This window comes from Alligator sinensis, unplaced genomic scaffold, assembly GCF_000455745.1.
Source record: "Alligator sinensis unplaced genomic scaffold, ASM45574v1 scaffold1297_1, whole genome shotgun sequence".
Taxonomy (NCBI): Eukaryota; Metazoa; Chordata; order Crocodylia; family Alligatoridae; genus Alligator; species Alligator sinensis.
In genome coordinates this window covers 302,425-325,479 of record NW_005842901.1, presented here as the reverse complement: position 1 = coordinate 325,479, position 23,055 = coordinate 302,425, and the positions used below count along the sequence as shown (strand labels likewise).

Sequence of the window (23,055 nt, the reverse complement as noted above, 5' to 3'; positions counted from 1 at the left end):
TCCCGGGGCTGCTTGTGCTGCTGCAGCTGCTTCAGTACTGCTTGGCTCCCCCCACCTCCAGCAGTTCCTCCTCCTCCTGCCCCTGCTGTACTGCTCCAGGCATGTGGGGGGAAGCTTCAATTGGGCAGCTCCCACTGGAGGTGAGAGGAGCAGAGCAGCACTGGAAACAGCCCTGCCAGAAGCTGCAAATGTTGGTTGGGGCCTGGGCCGGCAGGTGGGAGCATGGTGCGGGCTGCCCCAGCAGGAGCAGGTGGGGCTCAGCCCCATGTGGAGTGCCACGGGAGCAGCCACAGGCTGGATCCAGTCAGTTGGCAGGCTAGACCCAGCCCACAGGCTGTATTTTGCCCACCCTACTGTAGTGGCATCACAGCCTTTCTGATTAGAAACTCCTACTAGGAGGTATTGCTTCCAGCAAAGGTATGCTTTAACAGGATAATAAGGTGACCAGCTCAAGCCCTTTTACTCTACAGTAAAGAGTAAGAGCCCTTCCCCTCTACTGCAGAGCTCTCTCTCTCTTCCTTTGTGAGAAGCAGACTAGCCACCACCACAGGAATATCCTCCCCTTCCCCTGTTCCCACAGAAGACTCTTCCCATCCCCAGGGACTGACCTATATGCTGGGGCAGGGGTGATGGTGGACGGATGCTTTGCAGGGAGCAGTGGGAGATGCATGTTAACCTCCTCATGTACCAGAGAGATTCCTCCAGAGATGTAAAATGGGCAGCTCCCTCTGCACAGTATGAAGTCCTCCCTCTTTTAATGGAAATCACTGGCCATGCAGCTGCAGTGGAACCAGGCAGTCAGGAGGCAATGCAGGTGCAGCAGACTGCCCAAGGCACACAGGCCATGCAAGGCTGACCCAGAGATCCACGCACACTGCTGATACTCATTCAGATATTAGAAACAAAAGATGCAGAACTGGAAAGGGCAGCCCGTCCATCACATCCAGCCCCTACTATCCCAGACATCACTGCAAACCATTTCTTCCATAACCATTAGAGCTTTTTTGTCCCCACTTCTCCTTCTGGAAGGTTGTTCCTGAACCTCTCTGCTCTTACATTTGCAAACCTTACTGTTTCCAGTCTATTTCCCAGTCTATTTCCCAGTTTATCCTCAGCTGTTTCCTCCCAACCTAGGGAGGAAAAATGTCCACCTAGGGAGGAAAAATGTCCAGCATACCTACTGCCTAGGAAATGACCTGCTTGGTGGCATGGAAGTGGAAAGGGATTTTGGAGTCCTAGTGGACTCCAAGATGAACATGAGTTGGCAGTGTGATGAAGCCATCAGAAAAGCCAATGGCACTTTATCGTGCATCAGCAGATGCATGACGAATAGATCCAAAGAGGTGATACTTCCCCTCTATCGAGCGCTGGTCAGACCGCAGTTGGAGTACTGTGCATAATTCTGGTCACCACACTTCAGGAGGGATGCAGATAACCTGGAGAGGGTCCAGAGAAGGGCCACTCGTATGGTTAAGGGCCTACAGGCCAAGCCCTACAAGGAGAGACTAAAGAACCTGGACCTTTTCAGCCTCCGCAAGAGAAGGTTGAGAGGCAACCTTGTGGCTGCCTATAAGTTCATCACGGGGGCACAGAAGGGAATTGGTGAGTATTTATTCACCAAGGGGCCCCCGGGGGTTACAAGAAATAATGGCCACAAGCTAGCAGAGAGCAGACTTAGACTGGACATTAGGAAGAACTTCTTCACAGTTCGAGTGGCCAAGGTCTGGAACGGGCTCCCAAGGGAGGGGGTGCTCTCCCCTACCCTGGGGGTCTTCAAGAGGAGGTTAGATAGGCATCTAGCTGGGGTCATCTAGACCCAGCAATCTTTCCTGCCTATGCAGGGGGTCAGACTCGATGATCTATTGAGGTCCCTTCCGACCCTAACATCTATGAATCTATGTTCTTGGGCCAACATTTTCCTTTATGCTAAATAGCTTTTAGGTGTCCATAGGGTTATATGTGGGCTAGGTGCTCACTTCTTTTGCAAATGGGAACTGGGGAGAGAGGCAAAGAGATGGTCAATCCTGACTCCCAAATGAAGAAGGCAGAGGCAATCCTACACAGGGAATCCTGTGGAATTTCCTGCCCTTGACCAGGACTTTACCACACACTGAGCATCTGTCCAGTGAAAATAATGGGCAAAGCCCTATTTCACCTCATGGATAACCACAGTGTAACTTGCAACCAACTCTGGATTATCTGATTAAAGTGTAGGAATGACTTTTCATAGATTTATAGATGCTAGGGTCGGAAGGGACCTCAACAGATCATCAAGTCTGACACCCTGTCTAGGCAGGAAAGAGCGCTGTGGTCACAATCCCCCAGCCAAGCTGGGGTCAGATGACCCCAGCCAGATGCCTATCCAGCCTTCTCTTAAAGACCCCCAAGCTAGGGGAGAGCACCACCTCCCTTGGAAGCCCATTCCAAATTTTGGCCACCCTTACCGTGAAGAAGTTTGTCCTGATATCTAGCCTAAATCTGCTCTCTGTCAGTTTGTGACCATTGTTCCTTGTTACCCCAAGAGGCACCTGGGGAACAGAGTATCTCTGATCCCTTCTGCATCCCCCTAATGAATTTCTAGGTGGCCACAAGCTCACCTCTCAGCCTTCTCTTGCGGAAGTTGAAGGGGTCCAGGTCCCTCAGTCTCTCCTCATAGGACTTGTCCTGTAAGCCCCTAACCATACAAGCGGCCTGCCTCTGGACCCTCTCCAGTCTATCAACATCCTTCTTGAAGCACGGTGCCCAAAACTGGATGCAGTGCTCCAACTGCGGTTTGACCAATGCCACACAGAGGGGAAGTATTACCTCCTTGGATCTATTTGTCATGCATCTGCTGATGCATGATAAAGTGCGGTTAGCTTTGCTGATGACTTGGTCACACTGACGACTCATGTTCATCTTGGAGTCCACTATGACTCCGAGATCCCTTTCCGCTTCTGTGCCGCTGAGAGGGTCACTTCCCAGCCAGTAGATGTGCTGGATATTTTTGTGCCCTAGGTGCAGCACTCTGCACTTGTCCTTGTTGTACTGCATCCCATTGTGTCCTGCCCACTTTTCTAACCTGCCCAGGTCTGCCTGCAATCGTTTCCTACCCTCCGGAGCGTGCACTTCACCCCACAATTTAGTATGGTGCACAAACTTGGACAGAGTACACTTCACACGCACATCCAAGTCATTGATGAAGATATTGAAGAGTACAGGTCCAAGGACCAAACCCTGAGGGACCACACTACCCACATCCTTCCAGGTTGATACCGACCCGTCTCCTACCACTCTCTGGGTGCAACTGCTAAGCCAATTTGCCATCTACCAGACTGTGTAAACACCTATGTCACAGCCTCTTCATTTATTTATGAGAATAGGATGAGATACCGTATCAAAGGCCTTGCTAAAGTCCAAGAAAATGACATCCACCTCTACTGCTGCGTCTAAGCATTTTGTGACCGTGTCATAAAATGAAACCAGATTGGTCAGACATGATCTACCTGCTACAAATCCATGCTGGGTTCCCTGCTGCATTATTTTTCCCACTGGACTCCCACAAATATGATCCTTCATAACCTTTTCAAAGACCTTTCCAAGGATGGAGGTGAGACTGACTGACCTATAATTACTCAGATCCTCCTTCCTCCCCTTCTTGAAAATAGGGACCACATTTACCCCTCTGGACATGCAAGTGCCCCTGTTATGACCCTCCAGAGGCACAGAAATGTCCTTGGGTGCATCTACACATGCACTTTACTGCAGAGCTGATTAGGTCCACAGTAAAACATCACCATCTACACATATGCTGTATTAGGGCACAGTAAATTAATGAACTCCGCTGTAAGATAGTACTATACAGGACAAGTACTATCCTACAGCAGAGCAATTACATCCACTGAAACACACATATAGACAGTGACCAGAGGTCACTGGGACACAAGTGTGCTACAGTACAGGGGCTGCCTGCCAGCTAGCCCCACAGGCCACATCTACATGAGATGCTGACTATGCAGTCATTACTGGGCAGGCATTTAGTACTTGTATACACAAGTGCTAAATGACTATGCAATAACCAGAGTTATTGTGCAGTAGTGTCACTGAAAGGCTTTTAGGTGATGCTAACTGAGCAGTAACTCATTACTACTGCACAGTAGCATCATGTCATTGTTCCTGCCTCAAAATGCTACTGCACAGTAGTAACAAGCTAGTCAGCATCTCATGTAGATGCGGCTACACTGTGGCATCCTCATGCTCCAGCCAGCTCCTCTGCAGTATGTTGAGCCAGGTTGAAGCAGCTGACCCCCTGGGTTCCCTGCCAACTGGGATTGCTCTGCCCTGACTCAATGTGCTGTGGTCCTGGGTGCATGTGTAAACATGGCACCTGGGATCAATAAACTCTGCATGAACTGCACTGGAGTTTTTTGTTATGTGCTAACTGCACATATAGATGAACTCCCCTAGTCCACATTTTGGTCATCCACTAGCCGAAAGAGAATTCCAGGCAATGTCCCCACATGCATTCATACATGTAAAGTTGTTCCTATGTGTCAGTGTTTGCCCCCTCATACAAGACTCACAACATGATGATATGCCATATGGAAACATCAGTGAATGCAAATATATGTTTCCTGTGGGTGCATCTACACAAGACACTGACTGCACAGTAGCCAAAAAATATTGTACCGTAGCACATCATGGCACGGACAGTGCTAATATGCTACTATGCACTATTATTAGGCTGCTGCACAGTAGCATCACTTAAAAGATGTTCGCCAATGCTACAGTGCAGTAACTCTTGTTACTGCACATGTATTTAGTGCTTGCTAATACAAATATTAAATAAAAGTACAGTAACGACTGCGCAGTAGCGTCTTGTGTAGATACGCCCTGTGAGTACAGAAAGATGTTTCCCCCATGGTTCTGAAATGAATTCCCCTGCTCCCATCCCACAGTTTGCAAAACAAACAATAACTTAGGACCAATAAGTAGTTCTTATAACAATCTACAAACACCCCACTTATTACAATTCAATAAAGGTGTCAAAATATGACCCTTATTGTACAAGTCCCAGCAGATGGGGATAGATCCAAGGGTCTCAGAAGTTAGTATCATGATCACTCAGTCAATTCCATCTTTCTGTTAAACTGGAATTTCTCTGTCTTTCTTACATCAGTTCCTTGAGACTCCCGTTCTGCTTCAGTGCTTCAGCAATTTGTTTTGCACCCTGGGGCCCGATGGAGTTCTTCTGAAGGCTGCAAAGAAGAGGGAAGCAGCCATAAACCCCAAAATGTAAGAATCATCTCCTCATCAGTAACACACATTCACTATGACTATACCATTCTCTGCAGAGTTTCACCATCTCTGGCTGATGCACTTCTACCACTGTATATACCACACCTCACTAATAAGCAAAGGAGCTCTGCTGTACTCTCACTGCTATTTAAACTTCCATCCGTGCAAGTGCAGCTATTTCCATCTACTAAACTCAAAGCCTCAAATTATCTGTGGATGGATGCCCCACGTCAGACAGTGTGTGGACTTACTGCATTAGAGTGGAGGATGGCAAAATGTCAGGAGTGATTTTATCAATAATGACTATGATAGTGACGTTATCAGCCATTCTCACCTTGACATATATTCACTCTGATATGTACCCTGCTAGATGTGACCTTAATGACTAAAATAAATAGCAGGAAAACACAGACCAGGAAATAAAGGACACCTCCTTCTCATGACTCATTCTGCTGTCTAGCATGTGTCCTACCAAGCATCTCTGCTTTGTTGCCTTCAGCTCCCTTAATAGAAGAATTCACCTGGCCACATCCTCTGCCCATTGGTATTTCTGTAGTACTGGCAGGTGAGTGGGCATGAGGGGAAATGGTCCTTTGCAAGTGGAGGCCAGCTTTGAAGCGAGCAGTGCCGGCTTCTTTGTGTGAGATGATGGCACCCTTGTGTCTGGGACCCAGGCACAACCAACCATGGAAAGAGAAGCCATGTTAACTGGAGCACAAAGACATGATCATGTATGTAAGGGGAGACATGAAAAACAGTAAGACTGTGGGACCTGGGCAGCTACCATATCTGCTTGTGCTTCCATCTGGTGGTGGTTGGGAGGCCAAACCATGAAGTGGGATTAGCATCAAGAGGCAGAGATTTCCTCAACTGCCACCCTTGCAGATGGCCATGAGAGGGAGCAGAAAGAAATCCACATGGGAGCACTCACTGCAAAGTCATCAGCTTGTGGTTTGTTAAAAGGGCCTCCGCCAAGAACTTAGCACCTTCCTCCTTTATGACATTATTCTGAAGGCTGCAAGAGAAAAAAACATAATTACTGTGAACAGCTGGGAATTAAAACCAAAGACAGCTGAAGACCTTCCCTGCAATGTATGTAATCAGCCAAAGACAGCTGAGGACTTCAGATTACATACATTGAGCCCATGGAGATTCAGAGAAGAGTAGAAAAATTTCCTGTGGTTCCAATTTTGCTGCAACAAGACTCCTTCCTCTGGGGTCTCTGTTCCACCCTTTGGCCTTAGGGGACTCCTCTCCTGCCATGGAACATCTCGTATTGTTAAGAAAGCTCTTGTCCTTTCCTTTCTCCCTCCCTCGTTCTAAATGTGCTGGGGTTTTAGTCCATGTCACAACACCCAGATTAAAAGTTTTTGACAAGTTTTTCACTGAAAAAATCAGTTTTATTAGCAAAATTGTTTCCTGAAGCCATACTGATTTCACCAACCTGTTTCACTCAAAAAAGCCCAAAAAACTTGAAAGATCAAACACTTTGTCTTAGCATTCCTTAACACATTTTGATTTGTAAATTTGAAGTGATATTTTTCTTTGAAATGTGCTTGTGTTTTATTTTTAGAAAAAATAAGTGTTAAAAACATTGCAATCTCAAAAAATAAACAGAACCCTACAATTTTCTTTGAATTTTTTTATTCATCAAAAATTCCAAAAGCTTTGTTTCAGTTTGAGCCAAAATGAAATACTAGTGCTTTCTCTGGAGTTGCCAGCAAGCTGGCAAATCAGTTATTCACCAGTGATAATCCTGCTGCATCTGCTGAGAATTCCCTGATGGCTTACATGTTCACCAGGACTCCCATGCTGCCCTAGGATGCTCCACGCCACACATGGTAGTGCCCCTAGAGTTACTGGGACAACTCAGTCAGGCCTTGTTGATACTCTGATTTGCTGCCGGAAGTCCTGGCAGCAGGCAACAGACAGCAGTTGCCACCATCCAACTACCAGACATGCAGCTACGTGTTGCTAGTGACTCTGCATACTTCCGCAGCAACTCTGCCACCAGAGCGGGGTGCAACCTGGGAGGGCATCAGGCGCTGTAAAGACCACTAGAGCTGGCAGAAGGTGGGGAACTGTCTCCTTGTGCTTTCTGCCAGCAAGTGGACAGCAGGAAGTGCTTAGCAAGGGGGTGGTAACTCTGCTGGTGAAAGGGGGGGTGCTGCCGGAGGGCAGCTCTCAGGATGCTTGGGTATGGACACAGACATTAAGAGGTGTTTCAAAAGGGGAAATTTCAAAAGAGCAGCAGCTGTCACAATCTGCTTGTTACCTGTGGATAAGCTGGGAGCAATACAAATATAGCAAAACAAGAGCTCCAATGTGTCCACACCTATTGCTGTCAAATCTTTGCTGAAAGGACTGGAGTGTGAACAAAGTCTTGGTGACAGATTTTAATTTATTGGGGGTCTGATTTGCAGTTACTCTTTTATATGGCTCCAGCAGGGTAAGGAGTTCAAATTAATGCATCCACTTCACACATCTGAGGCCCTTTAGCTTACCAGTGCAGTGGCAAGGAGCTGTACACTGAAAATACAACTCTTTATTTATAACAGCTCCTGAGAGGCCTTTTCTAGCTCTGCACTCCTGGAATGCTGCACTCCCTATTCTCCTTGCCAGCTTCCCAGTTCTTCTGCTCATTAGAGTCAAGAAGAACTGAAGAAAATCCCCTCGTTGCTATTTGCCTGTTCCAGGAATCATTGATCGATGCTCTTGAAACTCATATACACATATATGACTTTCAAGAGCTGCCTATACACATGCTGGTTCATGGTCTAATTTGAACGTTCCAGTGTGGCCTCATCGTCACATGCAGAAGCCCTCATAGGTTTAAAAATGGCTGTTGGGATGCTTTATCCAACTCTTGTTGAATGAGGTCTAGATAAAGCATCCTGCACGCATTTTTAAACCCATGGGGGCATAATACAAGTGACAGTGAGGTGTTTTTATTAGAGCGGCTGCCTGGGAACCACTCTAATTAAACAGTCCCCCACCCCTGAGCATGTGTACAGACAGCCATATATTCCATGGGTGTAAACGTCACATTGGGGAGAGTGTTTTCTGTTTTAAGTAGCTTGATTTTTAAATGCCTGTTGAGTCACATTGGCCAATGATGTAGGCTGCTTCAGTAAACACATGCAAAGCAGCAATTCATTATAAGAGTAGGAGTGGTGGCTGAATAATAAAGTAAATAAAGACAGCGTGTTCTCTCACAGCCAGATGCATGCCCTACATAAAGTTATGCTCTATGCAGGGGGTGTCGGGGGAGGAAGAATTCTAAGTACTTCTAGGTATTTGGTCCATGGAAAGAGAAAACAGGAGATAACCAGACACTGAACAAGGACTAAGCACCTTTCAATTCACCTCCCTGGCTCAGTTTTGCAAACGACAGAAACAAGACACTGGATACACCCCCACAAACTGGCCCATTCAAATGTCAGCCAATCTCTAGATCACATGGGCCTGATCCAGTAGCATAACAAGGAGGGATGTGCGGGGCACCAGCCCTGGGCGCTGGAATAGAGAGTGTGCACCAGAGCAGCAGTGGCTGGGTGCTGGGGCTCCATGCTGCTAGACCAGTTGCTGCTGGAAACGGGGCAGAAAGAGATGTGATAGCAGAAGACAGAGTCTTTGAGTGCCTGGGGCAAGTAAGATGGCCCCTCTACTTCCCTCCTACTGCACTATTCTCTGGGGCTCTGCACCCCACCTCCTCTAGATCCCCAGCAGGGTTTGTAAGTTATTACATATAATTATACTAATTTTGTCTCTGGCCTGATTCTGATAACAGAGTTTCTCACTGGTGTAAATTCACTGACTTCAAATAAGCTATTCCTGACTCATGCTGTCATGGGTGAGGAGGATACATTACAACAGGTGCATTGTAATGAAGTGAAAAATACAGCAAGTTTGATACGTAGCGTAGGGGTCGGCACCCTACAGACCACAAGCTAGATCCAGCCCATGAGCCATTTGATCCAGCCAAAAGACATGGGTTTTGGCAGCATTTTGCTCTCCCCATGCCGCCACTAGGAAAAGCGGTGGCAGCAGCTGGGTCCAAGCACCTGCCCATACCAGAACTGAACTGGGTCAGTCCGGTTCACAGCCTTGCCAGGCTGCTGACTGCTGACCTAGAAAAATTAGTCCCCCGCACCTTTGATTTCAGTCCATGTTCATTTAAACCCCAATATATCCAAACCCGCGCAGGCGAAACCATTAAGTTTCTCCTCATTTCATCATCAAAGCCAAGGTAAAAGGCATGTGGAAGTGCTAATTTTAGACTGTAGAGCATATTGATGTGAAAGAGAATTTGCCCCAAACCTGACCTTGTCACATTACATAAGAGTGACGACAAAGAAAACCCAAGAACACAGTGTGAACACTATGTGCCCATCACTGTGTGATCTCCCGCAGCAACAACTATGTGCCTCTCTCAGTCTGAAGCATGTCATGCATGGTATCTCTAATGGGTGGAACAGTCCCTTCGACATGAGTGACACCATAAACCAATGTAGTACTGTAAAGAGGCAGCAGCTTCACTGAACATATCACCAAACCACCTGGAAAGCTATGGAGAACTAACTAGACTTTTTGAAGCATCTTGTGCTTGTTCCTCTGTAAAACTCAAATGAAATCTTAGGGTTTCTTTATGTTGCCACGTAGGGTCACCCCAAGACCTAGTTTCCAGCCCAAACCTAGCAATCATTCACATTAGTTCAGCCTCTGGCAACAGTCCAAACAACCCTGCGAGCTCTCCTAAGTGCCAGATTCCAAGGCTGACTTTTCCCCTCAACCATTCCTCCCAGCAATGTGTTCAGAGCTTCCCCAAGATAATGGTAAAAATTTCAGGAAGTCTGGCCCTTCTATGACTTATTTGCCCTCTCTACTGCCCATAAGCAGAACTAAGCATGGAAGGGGACACAAAAAGCAAGACAACTCACTTCTAGAAGGGCTCTGCTCAAACCCTTCTATGAATCAATCTACCCACTTCTGTGTTCGACATGCAGCCATGGCAAATGGATATGGACAAGGAGGGGTAGCTCATGTATGCCAGGCTAGTTAAAAGCAGCCTTCCAGGTCAATCCTAAGTAGCAGCATAGACATACCCTTAGGGATATTTGCTTCTGCCAAAGCCCTGGTGGTGAGAAAGGGGTTATTCCAGGATGTGGCAAGTAATATAATTTTGATGTCTACTGTACTTTGACCACTATATGATGCTGAGTACACCTGCACTGGGCTAAGAGATTCACTTAATACCCAGGATCTTTCCACTCTAAGACATTTAAACATCTTCTAGTCTATGACTGTTCATAACCTGAACATGAGACATTTTCCCAGTGGTCTCTTAGATGTTCATTTCCTCTATGAATCTGCCTTCAGAAGAAGCTGGTGAAGGTAAAACACATTTAAAATGCACTTACTTCAGGGAAAGAAGACTTTGGTTTTTTCTCAGTGCTTCAGCAAGTGCTTTTGCCCCTGAAGGTCCAATAGAATTGCTCCGGAGGCTGGGGAGAAGACGGGTGGGCAAAGACAAGCAGAAAAGCTCAAGTTAGGAAATCAGAACTAGACTTGTTTCACAGAAATACACTTTTGCCACCAGCTGTCTCTGATTCCTGTAAGATGTCCCAAGCAGAAAGCATTTAGTAGTGGGTCTGAGTGAACCTCAGAAAGAATGCCTCAGTTTGCCAAGCCCCTTGACATCATCAGGAGCATTTCTTCCACTATCTGAGGCACAGACGGTTGCATCTTGCAGTTACAATTCCTTCAGCAATATGATCACATTGGGTCTCTCATGCTAAGAATGTGAGACCTAGCTGGTACTTTGGTAGAAGACCTCCAGGAAGAACCCAACTGGGGCAGGGCATAGTGTTGGTGATAGGTCACCCTATTCCTGCCAGAATAGGTCCTGGGGTTCAGATAAGGAGATGCAGTTCTTCAGCAAAGATCTCTAATTGCAGTGGTGACAATCTGTGGTCATGAAGTTCTATTAGCACTTTTTGAAAGTGTCAGGGAGTTAGTGCCACGGTATGACTGCACAGCAGTGACTGCAGCTCGTGTAGACATGTCTGGAGTAGATTCAAACTAGCTAGCTAAGATATCAAAACCAGTGTAGCAGCAAAATCATGGAGCACAGCTTTTCAGGCAAGTTAAGTAGCCACTCTCAAGGAGCACGTATTAGTTTAAAATTAGCTGAAGTGTGTCAGCATGCACTATAAACTATACTGTAAACATAAACAGAATCTTGGCCAAAATGTTGGCTTCACTTCATTCCACCTCTCCTAAATGTCAGTACTATATATCCTGTTGAATTTATCCTTTCAGCAGGATATATAATAGTATCCACCTTCCCCTAAACTGCTCTGTCAATTGGCGTAATAGCTGGGACAGAATATCGCCTCTCTAGAAGCAGGGATTGCTGTTGAAGGAGACAAGGGGCCCTGCCTTTAGGTGTAAATAACATAAGGCTTTTGGCACACAGTTGACCCAACATGTGTTCATCTAGTAGAGAGCAGAGATGTGTGTGTACACATTTGCCAGCCAACAACAATACTTTGCGTATCTTTAGTACTTCCTGTGACTGACCACCACTTCCCCCCCATCTCCAGATGCTTCTGAGAAGTAGTTAGATTGGGTAGAAAGTATCCTCCAATTTGGAGAAACTAAGGTCAGCTCAAGTCACCATTTTACTTGCTAGGTTTTGGAAAAGAAAACAATTGAAGAAAACATGTACACACAGCCACCCAAAGAGCATGCTGGTGTCAGATAAGATACTCATACAACTTACTCAAGGACCATCAAGCTCCTGTTGACCATCAGGGATCTGGCGAGAGCTTTGGCTCCTTTGTTGCTGATCTGGTTTTCTGCCAAACTGCCCAGAAAAAGAAATCAAGTGTACAGGATAAGGATGGTGAGTCCAATCCCTGTCCCAGAACATCTCTGCAAACTCGCTACTGGCCACACAAACAGCTAAGGAAGGAGCCAGCTGAGAAATGTGCACAGAAGAGAGATCCTCTTATAAAAAGAAGTGCACAGTGGAAGTCCCACGTTGGACAAATACAGTTCCATTGATTAATAATCAGCTAAAATTGCCCTGTTGTGAACCTGTTAGTCCCTACATAGATGTCAACTGGGGACTGCTTCATTTTCAGGGGTGGGTTCAGGCACAGTAAGAGGTGGGACTATGCAGTGACAGGGAAAAAGGCCAGCTCCTGTGGGTAACTGAACTGCTAGTAGAACTCATTGCAGGGATAAGTCTCAGCTTCCCCAGCAGCCTCTTAACTGGGAACCATCCTTCATGTTTCAGCCTCCCCCTCTGGCAATAACTGACTACCCCTTCCCCCCCAGCTGGAACCCAGCCAGGCAGTGAGAAGGTGCTGTGCATCCCTGAGGCTGGCTAGCAGGGAGCTGGAGTGAGTCTGTGCTGGGGCAAAGAACTGGAAGCAAGGAAGAGGGAGGTGGGAAAAGACAGACTGGCTGCTTGGGGGCTGTTACTTCCAGACAGGAGAGGGGTCTCCTCCTGCAAAGGGGAGAAGGAGAGGAGGAGGGATCATTAACTTAGCCTCAGTGACTTAGGGCAGAGTGCTAAGCCTAACTACACAATACCCATACTCAGCATCCTACTTTAATCAGCTGCCCCAGGGAGCCACTACCCCAATCCTACTGTATAAGAAGATACAACCTGACAGGACATGTCACTGCACAGTTTTCTGCACAGCTGACTTTGAAAGAACTGGTATTACTTAGGGAATGATACCTTTAATGTACAAAGGCAGATCATTTTAACAGATCAGAGTGCACGTCTACATGTCACCCTATGTCGCCATAGTGACATGCTACACTGCCATATGACATGCTACGGAGATATAGCGATCATGTGAGTCTACATGTGATCAGCAGCTACTTTGCTGTAGCAGCACACTCCCCCATTTTAGCATGCCACTATGGTGAAGTAGCAGTGAAAACAAGCCATGTGCTGCGCACACGGCGCAGTATGGGCAGTTACTGTGCCATGCTTTAGTACTTCTGAAAAGAAGTACTAAAGCATGGCGCCATAATAACGTTGATGTAGGCGACGTGTAGACATGGGTGACTGGTGCCACCTTAGTCGGGGCGGCACATGCCTCCCCAGTAACCTGGGGGGAGAGGGAGTCCCCTGCAGCCAATTCCGAGGCAGCCGATTGCTCCGGCCAATCGGTGCAGCTGCTTCCAGAAATGGCTGTGGCCACTTCTGGGAGCGCAATGGCACTCCACTCCCTGGCTGGCGCTTGCAGTGGGGGCACCGGCACTCCCACCTGCCCCTCCTGCCCATCGCCTAAGCACCCCCATGCACCCCCTAGGTGTCACCACTGCATGTAGATGTGGCCAGAGAGAACATCTTCCAGCCTTGGGAAACACCCTTTCTGTACCTCTTTTTCAGTGATAGCCCCAGTCTGAGGCATCTTGACCTATTCCTTGTTAAGGCCCCATTTCTGATTTCCACTAAAAGACATTCGGTAACCACAAAGCAGAGAAGCAGGTATTTTAGTAAAAGTGTTAGTACAAGTGATGATCCTCACTTCCTTGATCATTGACTTGCCACCCAAACAGCAGGTTTAGAAATGACAAAGAAACTGAAATCTTGCTGAAAACAACTTAGGTAGGTGGTACTAATCATGGGTTTTGGATGAGTCATGGGCTACATTACTAAATTGTGAACTGCCATTAGCAAGTAGACAGAGACAGACCACTTATCTGTAACTGAGACAGACCAATGGACTGGCTAATCTTCCCACCTACCCCTCCTGAGGACTGTGGTCTGCCCTGGATGTGGAACTGTTAAAAGAAATATCACACTCCTTGACACAGCACTTCAACAAATTACACCATTATCATCCTTACCATCATGTTGGCTAATCAACATTATCCAGTAATCAGTACCTGATCTTTTGAATCTGACAATCCTTCACACTCAGCACACTACCCAAAAGCTCCATCACATTGTCCTTAAACTGGTTGTTGTCCAGCCTAGCCAACAAAAAAAAAAAATATATAGAAATTGCTGACTCAGAACAAAACATTTTTTTCATAATGAAATGAGGAAATGGAAATAATCATTATATGTAACTAAAAGCAAGAGCTCTCCGAAATTGAAAAAGTCCTGAGCTATTTCATTCTTAAGTTCATAGAACAACCCCCATCAAGAGGAAATGCATAGGGGACTACTGAACTTGAGGTGATGGCCAGCCAATTTTGCAGGCAGATCCTGGGGCTGGCCTATGGGCACCTGGGTTCTGCCTCTGGCTCGGTTGCCCCACACCATACCAGACCCGGGCATTGACTTGGCATGGGTCAGGGGCTCCAGTGGCAGGGATGGCTCCTCCTGCATCACTCTGGCTGCCTCACACTCTACCTGCTGCTGTCCCCCTGGATGCCACCAGCCGGGAGTAAGGCAGAAGCTGGGGTGCCAGCATTCTGCCCCCACCCCACCATCCCGTTGTAATGTGGGGGGGCTTCAGCAGGCCTCTCCTGCTATCTTGGCCTGACTGAAGACAAGCTGATGCCACCCTTCTCTATGCCACCACTGCCCTGGCCCAGCTGTCAGGACCTTGTGGCACTGCTGCTCCTTGTGGCTAGCTCTGCCCTCAACCCGCTCCCCCTCCATTCCTCTTGCTGCAAGCAGCCCCATCAGCTAGAACATGGGAGAACCACTTTCAATCCCTGCGCTTGTTTCCCATATTCTGCATGAGTTCTCTAAACACCAGGCTACTGTTTATTCTGGGGAGGGGCCCTCTCCTGCTGGAGTTGTTCTACTTGGTATAAATAATTAAGTATTCATAAGAACATGGACTTGATCTGGGCTCATCAACATCCTGTGTGAGGGCCATCATCATGGGGCTATGGAGTCAGTCTCTGTGCAAGTGCATGCTTATTTATTTATACCAAGTAGAACAGTTCCAACAGAAGGAAGGAACATATCCCTTTGTCCAAGTAGTCTGGAAGGCAGGGCACTTCCCTGGGATGGAGGGATGCATGCTATGAGTCAGGTAGCACAGGGACCTAAACCATGCTCTCCCACATCCAAGATGAGTAGTCTGATCATCAAACTATTTTCTATGCTAAGGCAGGCCTCTTGTTCTCTAATTCTGACCAGAAATTCCACTCTAACTGGTCCACTCCTAGGAAAAGTCTCAATTCTGATGTGTCAGTATTTTCAAGGGGAAAACTATTCCATTCAGAAATCCCCAACCTGGTCCATACCACAGAGAAGCCAAAAAACTATAGTGAGGGTAGGGTTTATCAGAGATAAGGATATAACAGAAATGTAGAAATAGAAATAGAAATAGTTCAAGTAAAACTGCCTGCCTTCTGCTGAAGACATTAGCCTGGTTACTTCCAGCAGTGCACATAGCAAAAAACCCAAATCTCCTGAGAGGCCCCCAAAATGCAAGATAAGCAAACCTGTCAAGATAGTTAAGATGACACTGTTTTAGGAAGGCAATAAAGTAGCACCAGATTTGGCAATTAGCAACGGCACTTTCACTTCTTCGGGTCCTGTCATCCAAGGGCACATTGCCTTAAGAAGATATTGATTGAGCAAGTGTACCAGAACCCTCACTAGGTAAGCAAATATTTTGATCTCCCTTACAGAGGCGGAAAAAGGCAGGCACAGTGATGTGAAGTGACTCCCCCAATGGACCTAGAGCCCTGATCAGAACCAAAGAGCCTTGACTTTCCACCTCCTGGCCATACTGTCCTAGTACCCCATAGTCCTCAACATATATTTCAATTTTCAGACCAATCTGTTTGTTCTTGGATAAAATAATTCTCTTATGTCCTTTCAATATATATTATTTTGCACCAGGCACGACAGAAATGTGGAAATACCCCAGTATCCTTTCCCCAGATGAAACCCCATGATGACCTACCGGAGATTATGACAGAAGAGAAGCTGGGAAAGTAGACTTTTGCAAATATTGTAGGTGAGACAGTTGGAGAGATTTGTCTCTTCCATGCACACCTCAGAGACCTGCAAGAGATAAGCCAGGGCAGAGCAGTTCACTGGAGTTAACATCCCAGCTAAGCTCTCATTTTTCATAGCTTCCTCCACTGTCTTGGCAATCTCCATGTGCTGTATTTCATACAAGCACTGCATGACATTTACTGTCCGGGAGGAGATGACGTAGTCAGTGTTCAGGCAGCTCTGGAGAAAACTGATCACCAGACTTCTGTAGTTATTATGCTCATCCTTTACCAAGAGCCAACCAGACAGCAACTTGTTCACCTGTGGGGAGAGAAGGCCAGAGAGAAAGCGCACAAAGATGTCCAGTTGCCCATCCTCCAATTGCAGTGATCTCTGGACAGCATTCTTAAAGTGATTGAAGAAACCCAGCTTGGGCCAAGACATCCCACTCTCTGTGAAGAGGTCAAATATTGCCCGCTTTGCTGCAGTGTAGTAATACATGGCTGCTAAAAACTCCTGAATGCTTAAATGGGAGAAATAGTAAGCAGTGAAGTTCTGCATCTCTTCCTTGAGTAATATCTTACTGCACAAGCCGCCTTGTAGCGCTAGGAGATCTCCACCATAGGCTTTCAAGTCTTGTTCATAAAATATGTACTTCTTTTTGAGCAGCCCATAAAATGCCAGCCTACCCAGGTTGCCAATCACCTTCTTGCTGTTGTTCATGGCTTGCTCTATCCTGGGAGTCTCCCTCTGCTTATCCTGCCAATCACTGCTTAATGCCATTTTAAAATAATATGAATAGATTTCTGTTAAGGTCTTTGGAACAGCTGTTACTTCTTGGGACTGATCAGTGCTGTTCTTTAGAAAATAGCCTATTGAAGTACCAGAAATCCAGCAAAAAGCAGGGACTGTGCACATAACATGCAAAGATCTGTTAGCCTTGATGTGATAAAAGACTTGGTGGGACAAGTCTTTGTTGTCAAGGAACATCTGATCCAAGAACTCCTTGATCTCCACAACTCCAAACCCTTGAATTTCTGTCATCCGGTCAACTAGCCCACCTGGGATCTGGCTGGCTGCTGTTGGTCTGGAAGTGACCCAAATGGAAAACTCCTGTAACAGGTTGCCACGGATAATATTAGTGATCAAGCTGTCTACTTGAATCTCCTTTTTGGGGTCTGTGCAAACTACTGTGTTAGAAAAATCTAAAGGAGTCTTAAACTCATCCAGACCATCCAGAATCAATAGAGTTCGGACAGCCCCAGTGGAGATAAAACTTGGTTCTGTTATGTGAGGGAATGCTGACCGGATGAGCCTCTCAGCAGAGAGTTTCTCATAAGTGTTGAGTTCCCGGAAGGTAACCGGCAGCACAAATATGATGTCCTTATTAATCTCTCCTTTTGTCCATGTGTAAACAAATAATTTCACCAAAGTGCTTTTGCCAACCCCAGCTACCCCCACAGTCACAGAGATCCGAGGACGTATGCTGACTTTAGACAGAGGCAGGAAGAGTTTCTCCAAGGGGATATTCTTAGATATATTCCTAATGCCTTTGGTGGCCTCAATCTGCATGACATCATGCTCTTTCTGTTGGATATCTGTCAAACCTTCTACCAGCAGAAGATTAGTAAGCCTCCGTAGCTGGCCAGTCTCCAAGCCATTTCCATAGCGGTTCTGGAGACTTTCCAAATGTTTTTGCACCATAGGTTCTGCATAGAGAAAAGAAAAACAGCAGATTAAAAAGACAGAAAACAGCCACAACCACAAACTGCAGGCAGATCTGGGCTTCTTCATTAGCGTGGTTAGGAGAAGACTCTGGAGCAACTGAAGGTCAGGAAAATAGGTTTGAAAACCACCGGGTATTGGCAGTGGATGGGACTATGAGAGGTTCTGTGTGCTCACTTTGGATATACACTCATCTGCTAACAATACATGTACTTGCTCCTGCCACTGGCTACTAATATTTTTCTAGTTAGACATTGACTGAAAGTCAGAATAGGAAGCTTTACCAAAAGCTGCAACTTTCAATAAATGTTAACCAGCTGAATAACAGAAGTTAGATAGATGAGGTCACCTGACCTGTCCCCCAACCAGGTCACACAGTTGTCCTCTATTCTATCTTTATAGTAATATGCCCAGCTTAATTTGAGATTTTTCTTAATGAAGTTTAAACATGGAAAGGACAATTTTTTTACCATGATGGTCACAAATTCTCTGTGCCACTTTCCTGTCAATGCTGTAGAATCTAAGGTCAGAAATGGTACTGCACCTGTGTTAAATTGCCTTGACAGAAAACACTGGTTTTATATAAATGGAAATCATTTATTTCTGGAGACAGTCTCAGCAAGAGAAACATGCACTCTGGAAATTAAATCTTGAGGAAGCTATGTACCTCACAGTTATCATGATGTCTATTAGTGACCCTTTTATCACACTAAAGGTCCCATAAACAGACCAGCATCACTCACCAACTGAACTTAGACAATTGCAGCTTTGCCACAAGCTAAAGTGAGATATAGTTAAATTTAGCTAAAGTTCAGCTCCAAATGTCTCAGTGCAAGTTTCCCATTCACAGCAACCTTCCCAGGAATAAGGAGGTCTGTGATTCCCAAATGAAACATCAATACAATTCCACCTTGGGGGCTAAATTCAGAGCTGTTAGGGGAGAGTGGTGTTGATTTGAATCTTGCCGCTGCCGTATGCTCCTGCGGAGGTCCTTATGCCATCTCACTGTCACTTTGAATCGAGCATTAAGGACTCTAAGCAAAGGAGTGTTTATTCAAGGTGGGAAGCGGTTTTTACAGCTTTTTACATCTTTCTCAGATGTCTTTCTTAATAAACTCTTGATTCTACAGCTTTATTTTAAATCAACATAAACTCCTTTGCACTCAGAAACAGTCAGAAGAAACATGGAAGGAGGGGAGGTAAGTTACATGTTAGCAAATGGATAAATTAGCCCATGCAAAGGCATGTCGCCAGAACAGAATGAGGATTAAACTCATGGTGACCTTAACCATCGTGTTATTCAATCCTGTTCTATGCGCTTATCATCCACACACTATCTCTGATTGCACTTTTCAAACTTTCCCACTAGAAGCAGTACTGAAGCTTCATTTCAATATCTAGGTAAGTAATTATTAAGCAAAACACCAGAAAATTCTCTGCCAGGTGGGGATGCTCTGACCCAGCTCAATGTCCCAGGCACATGTTCAAACAGTGCACCCAGGAGCAATAAGCTCTGGCGCAGTAAGCACTGGAGTTCATTGCAGCATGCTAACAGCATGTGTAGACAGGCCTACTGTAACTGTAATCTGGTTTGAGCTAGTGCTGACTGTGATCTGTTTGAGATATAGTTATGGGTTAATAGTTAATAGTATGTTTACTACCTTTTCTCTTGTAATATACCTTGTTTTAGTTTAGCATTGGCTTGTCTGTTGGGAGTTTGTTCACATTAGAACACCCAGTTAAAATCCATTTTCCCAGGTTTCTGGGTAGGGGCTCGAGCTAAATCTGAGAAGTGATGTAAAACCCCTAAAGTTGAACCCAGCCCTTGTTACTGCAGCCCAGTGCCTAGATGAGGGTCACACAGGCCTGTGTGCAGTCACTTTGCAGGACACACAGAGATGCTTTTTGCATTCTTATCTTCCCTTGTGTGGTCATACAGGTTCAAAAACATGTGGACAAGTAGATCAAGGTTGCAGCAGCCTGGCAACGTCTCTTCCTGCTGTGGGTAACTAAGAGGACCGAATAGGCAGAACTCTCTTTCCCAGCTCCAAACACAAGTGTTCTGACAACAAGACCTAAGTGAAGTTCTCCTCCTAGTGGCTCCACATTCTGCCAGATTAAACTGGAGATTTAGGCTAAGGACAGGCATTACACATAAACCAGTTTAAGTGACCAGAAACTGGTTTAAACCTGTAACAAAACAGACATTCAGTGCACATAAACCAGTTTGAAAATGACTGCAACTGGTTTGAGATAAACCTGGTTGAATGTAGTATCAGACTTAACTGATTTGGGTCAAACCGATTTATGCAATGTCTGTCTCAGACCCCTTGCTGCTTTAAGTTAAGTTAGATACCCCCAGCATACTGGCATGCTCTCTGGGCTGAGCAGGGCTCTCTGCTCCACAGCAGAACCGTGCCCCTCCCCCCGCCCACTCCCTGGCTGAGGCTCCACCAGAGACTTGCACACACAGCAGGGTCTGCTGGCTTCCCCATGCCCCCGCTCCTCTCCCCTCTCACCGCTTGCTGCTTAAGCAGGGATTCCTTCCTTCTCTCTCCCACAGCACGAACCCCAGCCAGCATGTTAGTATGCTAGCTAATTCTGTGTAAGGCAGGTAGGACAGTGACCACTTAGGGCTGTTTGGAGCTAATCAACAGCTCAGCTGTTAATGTCCCTGCATTCCTTCCTTTGGAAAAAACTGTGTAAGAAGAGCTTGAACTAATGAGTGAGGCTTTGTTTTCTGATAGGGTGCTAAATTCTGTTATCAAGGGGGGGCGGGGGGCTTCCTAATCACAGGGTCCTGTCAGGGCCTAGCCATGCCCCCCTCAATTCTGACCCGTGGAAGGGAAGGGAGGGCTGCTCTAGCACCCCCCACCCCATCCCCCTGGCTTCTAGCCTGAGCCACTGTAGGCATGTGCCTGCATTTCTGGAATGAAAAAGAAATATCTATCCATTATGGCTGTGTGAAGCTTCAGTAGCCAATTTGATTCAGAAGAGATTTGGCTTGATTTGGCAGCCAAATCTCTGAATCTGAACTGAATCGAGAGACCCATAAAAAAGCTCTGAATTGAACTGAAGCCTCCAAATTGATTAGGAAAAGATTCGGAGATTCAGAAGGCGGACATGCAGGAAACAGAAACTGAGAAGAGGGAGGGTAGGAGGGGGTGGAAAGACTGCTCTGACACTGACATCTGTAGCTGGCCAGTGACTGTGATCTTTCTCTGAGTTCCCTTCCAAACACAGTGCTCTGGGGGAGAGATGTAGAAACAGCATCTAAGGCTGTGTGTGAACTCATCTGTGTGCCTTTTGTAAGCTGTCTGCCTGTCTTTCTGTTGCAGCAGCAACATCTGATACTAGGTGGTCTCTTGCCACCAAGTTCTATCCAATCCTTTCCTATTTACCTTTGACTACAATCCCTATTGTTATCTATTCCTTTCAGCTTATACTTCCCCCAAAATCCTCTTATTTGTACTTGTTAGCCTTTTTTTTTTCCTCACACAAAAAGAAATCTGTGTCCCTGACGATGTGTCATCACTGGGCAGGAAACCACAACATATATTACACATATTATACACAGACACACACACATTTGGAAAAGCAGGTGCCAGGTCTTCTGGCAGGGGAGGGAGAGAGGGAGCTCTCCCCCTTCCCCCAAACATAGACACACCGTCGTTCCTAGCAGCAAGGAGTCTTCTGCTGCTAGAGAAAGCAAGAGGTGGGAGCTGTGTCTGCATCTGCAGCACCACCAGTAACACCAGTAACCACAAACAGCAGCAGCATGACATTCTCCACTCCTAATTCAGTTGCCAGCGTGAGCCTTCCAGTGCCAGAGGAGGAGTTGGATCTGGAAGCAGGGGACCTGAGTGCCATAGCCAAGGAAATTCTGGGGAAGGAGTGGGAATCTGAGTTTGTGCTCCACACCTGTCAACATTCCCTAGAGGCAAGTCTCCTTCTCTGCAGAGGAGGTTGTGGGGGCAAGTGGTTCAGCTCTTCCTCCTGTTATGCCCCTCCTCCCCAGGCAGAGGCACAAGGCAGGATCCCCACCTGCAACCCAGAAGCGGGTAGGTAGTATAGTGTGGGATCATTTTGAGGTGGCAGACGATCCCAGGTATGCTACCTGCCAGCAGTGTCGAAAGCAGATCAGCTGGGGCAAGGACGAGAAACAATTCACCATCATGGTGATGCTGCTGCATCTCAGGAGGCAGCACCCCCTTTCCCTTGTTCCTTCTCAGCCTGGCATTAGTGGGAGCGTGCCCAAAAAGAAGTCCCCCTCTTGCTCCAAAGCCCCCGTCTCCAAGAAGCAGAGGCAGGCCACCCTGGATCAGTAGGGGAAAGGTGGGGACAAAGGTTCCCAAGGTGCGTTCCCAAGGCGAGCGAGGTCACCCAGAGCATTGGGGAGATGTTTGCTCTGGATGGCCAGCCCTTCTCTTTTGTTGAGTGTCCAGGGTTCAGGCGGCTCACGGCACTTGCGGCCCCATCATACCAAGTGCCTGCACACACCACCTTTAGCAGGACAGTGGTGCCTCATGTAGGGTGTACTTGATGGGGGAGCTACGGAAGGCAGGGCCACAGGGAGCTTTACACTTCACCTCAGACATCTGGAGCAGCAGAGGTGGAGATCATGCCTACCTCTCCCTCACAGAGCACTGGTACGACCAGTCAGGGTGTCAGTGGGCTTGGAGGTGATGGATGAGTCACACACAGCAAGGGAGATCATGGTGGCCATGAACCGTGTAGGGCAGGCTGAGCTCACCCGTGGCTTCATGGTCAGTGACAATGGGGCCAACATGGTCAAGGTGGTACATGATGCCAACTTTGTTGGCAATCGCTGTGTGGCACGCAAGTTCCACCTCATAGTCAGGGATGCCTTGGAGGGGGACAGGGCTGCCGGTGACGGTCCCAGCACCACCAACAAACTCATTTCCAAATGCAGGAAGGTGGCAGGCTATTTCCACCCGAGCATCAAGTGGGGGCAAGATGCTGCGGGAGAAACAGGCAGAGCTGAACATCCCACAGCACAAAATCATGCAGGATGTGGAGACTCAGTGGAACTCCACATACTTAATGCTCGAAAGGCTGGTCGAGCAACAGCAGGCCATCCATGAGATGGCCTT

The 23,055-nt window shown here is 46.8% G+C and overlaps 1 protein-coding gene across 1 annotated transcript in view; it reads right to left on the bottom strand.

The window, feature by feature from the left end:
- The window catches only part of NLRC3 (NLR family CARD domain containing 3), a 53,117-nt gene that overhangs the window by 23,120 nt on the left and 6,942 nt on the right, over positions 1–23,055 (bottom strand). The window contains exons 3-8 of the mRNA XM_025192201.1: positions 16,182–17,925; positions 14,194–14,280; positions 12,062–12,145; positions 10,698–10,781; positions 6,209–6,292; positions 5,154–5,237 (exon numbers count right to left, since the gene is read on the bottom strand). Of these exons, the coding sequence (XP_025047986.1) occupies positions 5,154–5,237; positions 6,209–6,292; positions 10,698–10,781; positions 12,062–12,145; positions 14,194–14,280; positions 16,182–17,925 (2,167 nt within the window). The remainder of the gene's footprint in view (positions 1–5,153; positions 5,238–6,208; positions 6,293–10,697; positions 10,782–12,061; positions 12,146–14,193; positions 14,281–16,181; positions 17,926–23,055) is intronic.